Source organism: Cynoglossus semilaevis, chromosome 20 (assembly GCF_000523025.1).
Source record: "Cynoglossus semilaevis isolate Cse_v1.0 chromosome 20, Cse_v1.0, whole genome shotgun sequence".
Classification (NCBI taxonomy): domain Eukaryota; kingdom Metazoa; phylum Chordata; class Actinopteri; order Pleuronectiformes; family Cynoglossidae; genus Cynoglossus; species Cynoglossus semilaevis.
This window is the reverse complement of record NC_024326.1, coordinates 3,699,534-3,710,742: the sequence shown is the minus strand read 5'-3', so window position 1 is coordinate 3,710,742 and position 11,209 is coordinate 3,699,534. Positions and strand designations below refer to the sequence as shown.

Genomic DNA, 11,209 nt, shown 5'->3' with positions numbered 1-11,209 from the left:
TCTTTTTTTTCAAACTAGGTGCTTGATGAAATCTGATAGTGTATGTGGTCCTGGTCTCTCAGGGCCCGTCTGGAGCCTTATTGCCTGTCTGAGTTCAAATGAGCCTCCTATCTGCCACCTTGGAGATAGAGAGCAAAGCCACTTATCTCAGAAATGTTGCAGCATGTGGCATTTTCATGGATGACGGCGGTGACAGTGTCCATCATTCTGGACGCTGACAATCATCCACGTCAATACAACTGGCTGACAAAGGCGCCTGACAGTGTGTGTCAGGATGTTAACATTGGAGGACGGGAAAACGGATCTCACACACAGTGTCAGGTGTCAGTCAGTGTGGATGAGGCTTTTTCAGAAAGTTAATTTGATTTAAATGATTCAATCTTTTATTCCTCATTGTAGTTATTTATATACAGAAATACACAAATGCAAAATAAAATTGATACCATTTTAAATTTAGAATTTTACATAATAATGCTTCACTTGTTGTTGTTTTATTTCATCCAAAACTCATTTAAATTTTACACCAGTTTCTACTACAACATACTGGGTCTTTATTTCCCTGGTAAACAGTTGCAAACACAAATTTCCAGATGCCTGCAAAATAAAATAAAAAGGAAAAATACCGGCAGACGACAGACACCCGATGGATACACTTTGGTGGGCCAATAAAAAAAGAGTTGGAGGATTCTGTAGTTTAATGTTTTTACATTCTCTACATGTAGGTCTGACACACCAATAAATATTTTTTTTTTTTTTACTTTTCCTGCCTGTTCATCCACCTCACATTCATATATACTAAATAACAGCAAATGAAGAATTTAAATTTAAATGAAATCTGCCTTTATCCATTTGGGCACAGTTCTGGGAAACACTAAAACGGTGAAGTGCCTTGAGTCACAGTAAAATTGCCTCATAGTGCAGCTTTCACAACTCCACAGGGTACCACAACAAATTTCATTTCATCTCACTCTGCTCATTAATTGAGTGAGAGGTGGTGAAAATGGGAATTAGGAGCCGTGTTAGAGGAGCAGGTGTAGCTGTGTCAGCTTGTGATTCACTGCAAACCACGGTATGAATTAAAGTCAGGCTGTTGTTTTTGTTTTTGTTTTTTTAATCCCAGGTCTGGACAACATCCAGAGGATTTCTGCTCAGGGACGCTATGAGCTGAGGATCGACATGAAGGACGGACAGGAGTCAGTTTACGCCAACTATGACAAATTCTCCATCGGGGATGCTAAAAATCTGTACAAGCTCAGGATAGGAGAGTACAACGGAACCGCTGGTACGTGATTGGTTGGTGTTTAATGTCTTTTTTACGTTGCTTTCCTTGGTTTGTTTCCTGGTTGAACCTTACTGGTTTGTGGCCTTGATTACAAGTCCGAATTTGCAATATTTCCAACACATACATCAGGTACGATGCTTGGCTAATTTGCATTTCACATGGCCGCGTGATGAAACCCTCTGTACCCACACTCTCACTGTGCACATGCAGCCAGAGAGGCCAGTCATCCGTCCATGATTTCTCTCAGCCTTTGAGTAAAAATGCTCACACATCTCAGCTCTGCCATCTGCCACTTTCTTCTCCTGCCTCCTTTTCTCTCCATCTTTTTCCTCCTCCCTGCCTGAGAGCTGCTGCACCCTCTCCTCCCCTCCTCCCTCCCCATGTGTCTCTCGTCTGTCTGTCAACAAGCCCATATGGCAGAATTACCTGTCATCTCCTCCATGTTTGTAATTAGAGTTCTCTCTGCCTAGATAAATTCGCCGAAGTTGCGGCATCACCTCGGTCCTCAGAAGTCTCCCTCCCTCCCCACCTCACCCGTCACCTCCCTTCACCTCGGCTCCCTGATCATTTATGTTCCCCTGATTACACCGTTGCCCAGCATAGATGTTTACATCTCTCTCTCTTCTTCTTCTCTCTCTCCCTTTCCCTTCCCTTTTCTCTCTCTTCATTTGAACTCAGGTGATTCTCTGAGCTACCACCAGGGGCGACCTTTCTCCACCAAAGACAGAGATAATGACATCGCTGTCACTAACTGTGCCTTGTCTTACAAAGGAGCTTGGTGGTACAAGAACTGCCACCGAGCCAACCTCAACGGGAAGTACGGAGAATCCAGACACAGCCAGGTCAGTCATGTCCTGTGGACCGCCACAGACCACCGCTGCGTTTTAACTGATCTTTGCCTTAATGTTTGTTTAAAACCCCAATTCCCAACAGTGTGATGAGTACAACTAAAGATGAGGTTTTCATTTCCTTTGGTCTTGTCTGACTCTGTATTACAACCCCTGAGCCACAGTTGCTTTGTTGAAGAAACTTTAAAGGGATTGTCCGTGAATGTTTCATTTAAAAGGGTTTGAAATGCAATTCACTTGCAACACAAGCAGTGATGAAAAGTGGGTGCTGCATTCTAGCTGAGATGGATGGATGGATGGATGGATGGGTGGGTGGATGGATGGATGGATGGATAGATAGATAGATAGATAGATAGATAGATAGATAGATAGATAGATAGGTTGACACAGAATGGTCAAATAATGATTAAAAAACAATGAAAATTAATAAATAACATAGTATTGCTTCATGTTTCCTTCAGTCAGTTTGGGTAGATGTTAAAAGTTTGCCCTGTTTGTGTGATGTGGCTCTGTCACAGGAAGTGAAAACAAAGTGAGGTGTTGTGTGGAGCTGTGATTAGGCTGAACTACAAAGACTTCTCTGCTCTGCGCCTTTCTCTTCATGTTTGATAACACGGAATAAGACAAATTAAAACACGGATGGATGGGAATGAAGGCACGTCAGGAGAAACTGTCACTCAGCGCAAAGCTTCAAAGAGCAGAGGGTTTTTTTTGACGACGGCAGGATCACAGGGCTGGAGTGAGACGATAATTGCACTAAGTTCATATTGCGCACTTTCTTCAGTCAGGATTTCTGCTTTGACTGCACCAAAAATAAAAACCCCTCAATCTTCTGATGATTATTGTACATTTTCCATCATTTTCAAACCTCATCTTCAAAGCACCACTTATTTAAGACCCTGTGGTAAATGGTTCTTCACTCTTGCAGGGCATCAACTGGTACCACTGGAAAGGCCACGAGTTCTCCATCCCCTTTGTGGAGATGAAGATGAGGCCATTCAACTACCGCAGCATCAGCAGCAAGAGGAGGCGGTCTGCTCCTGTATAAACACGCAAACAAACTCTCCTTCTGCTCCTTCTGCTCCTCCTCTTCTTTCCTACCAACGGTCTGGATAAATGCAGTTCAGACAGTGTTTTGTAATCAGTTCCTCTCAGTGTCTCCCTGAGAGCACAGACACCTTGTAATGTCACAGTTTGAAAGCTCTATTTGTGGGGAAGGAATACAAAACAAAAAAAAATACTAACATTTTATTAACATTCATTAAAAATACTACCAATGTTCACAAACAGTTACGAGCATGAAAGGGTGGAAAAACAACGTCCGAATATTGTTTATCTTTGAATCTGTTGGCTGTCTGTTCCTGCTGTACTTCTACCTAGACAATAGGGGACGCTGTGTGTAATTTATTCAATACTTAGAAGGACAATGGTTTCATTTGCTGTAAAGATGGAAAGGGAGAACTTTTTCTTTCCTCTGGGTTTGTGGTTTGCCTTCACCCAGAGGTGTAAAGACAGCTGTTCAAAAGAGTTAGCATTATTTTCAGTCTTTATGAAATAACAACACTTTTACTGAAAAGTAAACTATATGCCATTAAAACTCTCAATTGTAAAATATATATTTTTATAACTGATAATGTGACTTAAGTCTCGTATTGGTCTACTTATTATAATTTGAAGCAGTTTTTTAAGCCCGTAATCAGTTCATCTGGACATAGAAAAAAAAAACAAAAAACATTAGCACACTGCAAGCGATGCACCAGCAACAGCTTTACTCATCCTTTTTTTTCATTTCACTAATATCTAATTGTTAATTATTAGTCACAAGGGGGCATCATTTGCACTACAAGTGGGAAACGCAGCTAAAACGTTTGTTCTTTCACTTCACTCCGTTCACTCACCTGTTTGTTTGCATTTATTATGACTTTCAAACAAACCAAGACTTCACACCTGTTCCACTCCTGTTGTAGATGCTGTGATCGCCTGCAGCGACGGTGTTGATAGATCTGTGTCTGATCGCCTGCAGCGACGGTGTTGATAGATGTGATGTTTTTTAAGTGCATCTGCTGGTTGGAGAGATGCCAGTCAAGTCACTGCAGCAGCAGCTTCTCGCCTCTCTTTCTTCTGCTAATAGATTCTCACTTTTCACAGACTATTATGGTAATACTGTCCCCCAGGCGTTGGTTTTTATGCAATGTGAACAGTCAATTCTACGCGGAGTGGAAGTCGTGGTGGGCATACTGCAGGTTCTCGCCAATGTGACTGTAGCCAGTTTAGGGAAACACAGCAGTGGGTGGAGGGAGGCCAAGGCTTTGACTTTTGCTGCTTAACCTTCTCAGTGTTACAACATAATCAGCAAATGTGGCAAAGAATGTATTGTTTTAATCTGCAGTAGCCTACTGCCCACCAAGGGACTGTAATTCAGTTTTCACATTGTGTTTCTTAGGTACAAAGACTATTAATTTTTCAGTTTAAACGCCATAAGTCGGAATAATGAAAGACTAATGAAAGAATGAAAGATAATAAAGACTTTTTCCTAAATTTATTGGAGATGGCGACGTAACCACGCAACGCTGTAAATCGAGGACGTCGTAAACCGAGTAAAGGTTTACGATGTTGTAGTTAACATTGACTCTGTCTGTTTTCTGTAGTGCACCACTGGGTACACTGTTCCACTGCACTATGTGGATGAAATAACATTAGACTGAATTAGCTGAGCCTGAATTGAGCCATGTTTTTTCTTCAGTATTCTGTCGTAGTTCAGTCACAGTTTTCATATACTGGATGTTTTAGTCACTGTCGTACCTTCATACCTCTCATATAACAAAACCAGCAACTTCTCTCATACGACGGTTGTTTTTTAGGTTTAGTTAAAAACAGCAGTATAAACACACTCTTGTAGATAAAGGTGGTGATATTGTGCCATTTAACTCATTCATTAACACTGTACCATCATTTCCTTCTAGCCACTGTTTTTAGCCATCCTCGTGCTGAAGGTTGGGGGCGCCCCACTGCATGTCGACTCAAATGCATTCTAGAGTCTAATAGTAAGTGACATTAAACTTTGTTTTTTTCTTTTAATGTGTAGCAAAACATTTTTCAAGTTGCTCTTGAAATGGTTTTGTGAGCGAGGAGATGCAGGTGAACTGGCCAGGCCTCGGGGTTCAGTGTGAGACAAAGTAAAAACAATTAACACTGACAAGAGTTCGATTTAAATTTTACTTTCACAGTGACTTCTTCTGCTGTCCCACAGTCAGGTCATTCTCTGTGTTTCATTAATGACAAAGATGAAGTTTTTGCCTCTGTGTATTTTTGTAGCTAGAACAAAGATTACAGGGTTTTGCAGAGAGGAAACAGTGTCATTTGCATGGTGGGGAATTTTTTGTACATGGCAAAAAAAAGTGCGGTGCTGATGTTAGTTTGTTTTTTACATACACATTATTCAAATCATTCTTTAAGCTGTTTCTATCAATAACTGGAAAACCATGGTTTTCATGCTGTGAAAAGAAGTACTTGCATTTGTTGGTGTATGTATTATTTGTTATGACTAAAAATAATTTTAAGCCAATCAGTTTATTTATAAAGCAATAGTTTCCTCACACAAGTACTGAGGAAATATGAACATGATTGCAGTTTTAAATTCAGAGAATGTGAATAAGACCTTAAGCCAAACCTCAGACTGTTGAAATGGGTTCCATCAACATTTTATTGCATCAATACTTTTCCTAACACAAGCCAACTGAGTGAAACATTTACAAGAAAAAAAACAAAACATTTAATTATATATATATATATATATACACGTCATTTTAAATATGATGTTGCAGTTGAGCCTCGCATTCAGCCTCACTCCCAAAAAAAAAAAACCTACATTATTTATTCCTTACTTATCAAGCTTGTCCCAGCAGAGCGGACAATTTCAGCTCTTGATTATTTGTTTTGCTGGAGTTTATACTGGAACCACCATGTAAAGATTAAAGGTTAGCAAAGACACCGGATCGTCTGTGGAATCTGGGAAAAAAAATAAAGTCTGTGGGTACACTTTTACAACTGGATTAACAGCTACTTCGTTACACAAGCCAAGTCGATGCTACTGTCATTTGAAGTCTTGAAGTGGAAAAAAATGTAAATGAAAATGTGATCTTGACTGTTCGGAAGCTCTTAAATGTGGATTTGTTGTCGGATAACCCTGGATATTACTGTCAGACTTAGATCTAGTTTGAAAATGTACTATATTGTTCCTTTTTTATTACATTTTCTACATATTAATAAAATATTAAAATAGTCACACTTGGTGTGTTCTGCTCCTCGTGTTCTTTAGTGACAGTGACTGTTCATTAGGATGGCTTCCTAATGGCCCTCAGAACTGTGCAGAAAGATCTAAAGTGATCTGGATTTCCATGGTGCAGATTATAAATTCTCTGGCACTCGTTTAATGAAGTTGTATCATTGTTGGCATTTTAAACTGTGTTTATCCATGTACCAAACATCTTCCTCTTTTCCAGGAGCGGTGGCTGGAGCTGATGTTAGCTCTTTCATGGATTGTTCAAGTATGTAGTACTTTGAAAAACTATGGTTTTATTTACTTTTTTTCTCTCTTCTTCTTCTTCTTCTTTGGGTTCGTGGTCTGTTTTTTCCCAGAGGTGTAAGGTCAGGACTGTGCACAGCTCCGACCCTGCACCAGCAACAGCTTCATTGTCTTCTTTGTTTTCACTTCACATTTAAATATATATATATATATATATATATATAATGTATCTCCTCCTCANTGTGCAGAGCTCCCCCTCCGCGAGCGACAGCTTTTTTGTCTTTTCTTTGTTCTCTCCACATATATATATATATATATATATATATATATATTGTATGTCCTCTTCACTTCTCTCTTCCACCTGTTTGTGTGCATTTAATATGATGTTGATGAAGTCACCAACACCTAACCTTCACACTTCTCTCAAGGTCTCTTTTCAGCCAATCGCAGCCGACATCAGGCAAGTGTGTCACCGAACACTTCACCACTTTCGTTTCCACGTCCATCCATCCGTCAATTTATTCTTTCATTCTCTACAGACTGGTGTTAACCCTTTACAGGGCCTCAACACTCGGACTCAAACCTATCAACATCCTGGACGTTCCAGGATAAAATTTCAGAGTCCAAACAGCAGGACTATCAGTAACTACTGAAGCTTTAATCATCGTCCTACAGGTAAGAGCTGAAGTGTGCCAGTCATCAGTCAATGTTTTCGCATCAGAAATGTAGTTAAAACAACACTGACTCCCGTTAAAAGATGAAAATCAGGTTTTAATAAGGTCTTGCAGTGAGAAAATGATCACTGTCTGATACGTTTAAAAAATACTAGTCTATGTTCATTTATGACAAAAATAAAATATTGTAGCCTGTTGGATTACAAGGAAAAGAATTTCCGTGAGTTGTGTTGATCAGAAATGTTGCACAATGACTTCAGACAGTCACACCTTTCACTTCCTCTGTGTTCCTCGGTTCAAGGAAGAGAGCACTTCTATTTTGCTATTTAAGTTTCTCAAGTTCGTAGTACAAAAAACACACTGTTTTCAGTTTAGATTTTATCTCAGATATCCAGAACTTATCGTAGTAATTGTGTTATTGCTGTGTATTCTTATTACTACATTAATATCCATTTGGAATGTGGTCGGCACAAATAACACGGTACATAATGAGGCTGAACATATTAAAATCAGGCAAATAAATGAGCGGAACAGTGTTAGTTTTAAACTAAAGGTCACAGAAATGAGTCTTCAGCCAAACAAAAACACAAACCCAGCTGTGTCATTAGTTTAATTTGGTGTTTTTCATTAGGCCCGCTGCTCTAAAAGCTTAATTCAAATGTTAGGATGTTATGATTGCATGTAAATGTGCAGTTAGTCAAACTGGAAAAGATGTCATTTCAGGAGAATGTTCAGCAGCAACTTTTAGATTATCCAAATTATTTCTTCTCGACTGAGGCAGACATTTTGAGATGCTGTTCCTCCCGTAGAGACATATTCACACTTGGCCTCTACTTCATGTCAACACACTCAAAGTTCTTGGCTCGTAGTCATATGGCAACATTTTGTTTGTGCCTTTTTCAATTACTTTTTTTGCATAGAAATTAATGAATATTACAATAGAAGGAAATCTCTGGTTGTGGGAGAAGCTTGGTGCAAGGACTGGACTAAAAATAACTGCCGGAGCAAACAGTAATTAATGATCGTCTGTGAAAAGACCACAGACACTGGAGGTTTATTCATTAAGACTAAATGAAAAAGAAAGAGTACAAAGCCTTTTCCAAGGTACAACATTAAAATGAGTGTGAAGCTTTTTCTGTAACCTTAATTTCACAGTATTAAATTGAGTATCAGACCCTGTGATGGGCTTGTAAAAGGTGGATCAATGTTTTTGCTTTAGATCATCCTGTCCTATTTAACTCTTTTTTAATTAGCGGGCAGAAAATTAGATTAAACATTCTACCAGAGATGTCTGTCCTGCTACGTCCAATACCATCCCAGTCTATCATATCATATTTAGTCCTCTCCTGTCTTATCTTATCTATTTTATGCTCCTGTTAATGAGTTCCTCTCCTCTTTGTCTGTGAAACACCAGACGTCCATAATATTTTGTGAAGCGTTCTTCTCTCACTTCACAAACCCTCCTTTGCTTTTTTTCTCCATCTGGTATTTCCCAGCTCCCCTTCACCCTACCCCAGCTCCCAGTATCTTCACCTCCCTCCACAGAGGTGAGCTCAGAGCCGGCGATGGGGTGAACTTGATGAAAAGCGGCGTTGTGAGCCATCCTCAGGTCTCTTTATATCTCACTGAATCCAGAAAGTTAACCGGCTGTGGCAGGCATCTGAACAGAAGGGAGGAGCCAGGCAGATTCTCTCCACTTAGGCTCTCTTCGTGATTGCATCGTAAATACGTGAGTTTAATTGGGCAAGCGGCCAGTGAACAGCTTGATTTTCATCCTGCATTTATCAAGGCTCAAACTGCAGGAGTTGCAGAGTGAGAGTCTGCGCTGAGCTTCATAAATCATCGATATCAGGAAGACGTGATGAGTCGATCCTACCGAGTGGGTAGGATGAGCGTTTTGTTCCACGTGAGGTGTTTCTTTATTGTTTGTTTCCTGTAATTAGAGGATCAGGAGTGATGAGGAGGAAAACACCTATTATTGAACCAATGGTTCTAAGCAGTCATTAGGCTTCCTGTCAGTCTTCAACACATGCAATTAATACAGAACTGGAGGACTGCTTAATGACTCTGCTATTCTCCTTAGTAACTAATAATCACTGTTAATTGAGTCCTACTGTTGTTTGTCATGGAGTGAAAACTTCAGCAGTTTCAACCCGTGCCTGTGGTTCAGTGGTTATGATTGGGTTTTTAATTGGAGGGTCGATGATCGTCAGTTCAAATTTGTTTGGTTTGTTGAGCAAACACCAAAACTGACGACACGTTTCTGTGTCTGATGTTATTCTGGCGTCTTCAGTGCAGATGGACAATACTTTCAGGAGATTAGTAGTAGTAACTAGTAAATAGTAACTAATATAAAGGAATATGTGGTTTACAATGGACGGATAGATAGAACATCTGAAGATTAATTCCAGAGTTTGCTAAAGTATTTTTGGTTCATGATGGTAAAAATAAGGCAGACTGCCTTTTCTTACCTGCCTTAATAAAGTGCCAAAACGATGGAATAATGACTTAAAAATCTAACTTTTTAAAAGGTCAAATTATTGAGCTTAGACATAAATAAATGCAACTTTTTCTTTAATAATCTGCAAGCATGAAAATGGTTGTTAACCAAACAAAATGTTAAAAAAGTCTGATTGTTCCTCTCATATCTAAACAGCTGTGAAACTAAAGTAGTGAAGAAGATTCAGTGGCCAAACCAGTGACCACATCATGTCATTCTACTATCAGACATGTTTTACAGGAACTACAAAAGGCAGTGTTTGTAAAAGATAAAGAGTCTAGTTGAGGAGCAAAGTATTTTGACTCTGTTTGCTTTCGAATGCCTCAGACGATCAGGCGGTATCATGAATTGTGCTCGTCTAAATGTTCTTTAGTCCACCTGTCAGAGAAGATAAATGCAATGACACACGTAAACTGTGCAAGGGAAGTAGATATCTGTTTGCCAAGGTGATCACACGCAAAAAAAAAAAAAAAGACACAGTCTGTGTGTATATATATATATATATATATATATATATATTAACTGTATGTCTTGTCTAGTGTTCAGGTGGCTTCTTAGTTCAAATGAAAACATTCTTAAATAAAAAAATTTTCACGTTCAGATATTCATTTACATGTGAGACTCACTTGTGGTTGTTTGCTCTGGACCGCCCTGTACTAATTGTTTCCTTCTGTTACTAGGTTGTGTGCACAGCCATTGCAAGTTTTATTGTGCTTAGTAGCTGCTGGCTGACTCCAGCTCCATGCTGTCTTTAGAGAAATGAGAGTCGTATTCTTCTTCCAACTCTTAGAAAAGAAACACACAATTTCCCAGACTCTCATTTTGCTCCCTCTGTGTTTGGGGAGGGGAGGGGAGGGGGGTAAGTCAAGAGGAATGTAGAAAGTCCCCACTGATTAAAAATTGGCTTTGAGAGAAAACATCACTGCAAGTTGACAACATCACTCTTTTAAAACCGAGAGCAAACATCTGTTCCTCACAAACTGGGAGTAAAAAAAACAAAACAATTTTAAACAAGTCATTGTGTAAGTATGCTGAGATTATTACAAAATTATACGTTGAAGGAGCACAGTGTAGCCTCACTGCTGGAAAGAGTAATTAGGTGTGCTGGCAAAAACCATATGCCTGTGCGCCAACCATGCAGTTTTTTTTTAGCTCTAGATGCAATACCTTATATAGACAAACGTCTTTCTCCATGGTGCCTGTTTTCAAAGCACTGCACCCAAACATGTACCAGGGCTGAATCACAGCTATGGTCTGTCCCTGGAGGGACTGCTTTTATTAGTGGACTATTTCTGGATACTTGTCAGATTCCACTACAGCAGCCCTTTAGTCACTTTTTATTAGCACACACTTTCAAAATGCCACAGTGTGCACGGTGTA

The 11,209-nt window shown here is 39.5% G+C and overlaps 1 protein-coding gene across 1 annotated transcript in view; it reads left to right on the top strand.

Moving 5' to 3' along the window:
• tnr (tenascin R (restrictin, janusin)) overlaps positions 1 to 7,255 on the top strand; it is a 118,632-nt gene extending 111,377 nt beyond the window's left edge. The window contains exons 29-35 of the mRNA XM_008333993.3: positions 1,121 to 1,282; positions 1,961 to 2,124; positions 3,059 to 3,172; positions 5,094 to 5,174; positions 6,633 to 6,677; positions 7,084 to 7,115; positions 7,195 to 7,255. Of these exons, the coding sequence (XP_008332215.2) occupies positions 1,121 to 1,282; positions 1,961 to 2,124; positions 3,059 to 3,172; positions 5,094 to 5,165 (512 nt within the window). The 3' untranslated portion in view covers positions 5,166 to 5,174; positions 6,633 to 6,677; positions 7,084 to 7,115; positions 7,195 to 7,255. The remainder of the gene's footprint in view (positions 1 to 1,120; positions 1,283 to 1,960; positions 2,125 to 3,058; positions 3,173 to 5,093; positions 5,175 to 6,632; positions 6,678 to 7,083; positions 7,116 to 7,194) is intronic.
• Positions 7,256 to 11,209: the final 3,954 nt, after the last annotated feature.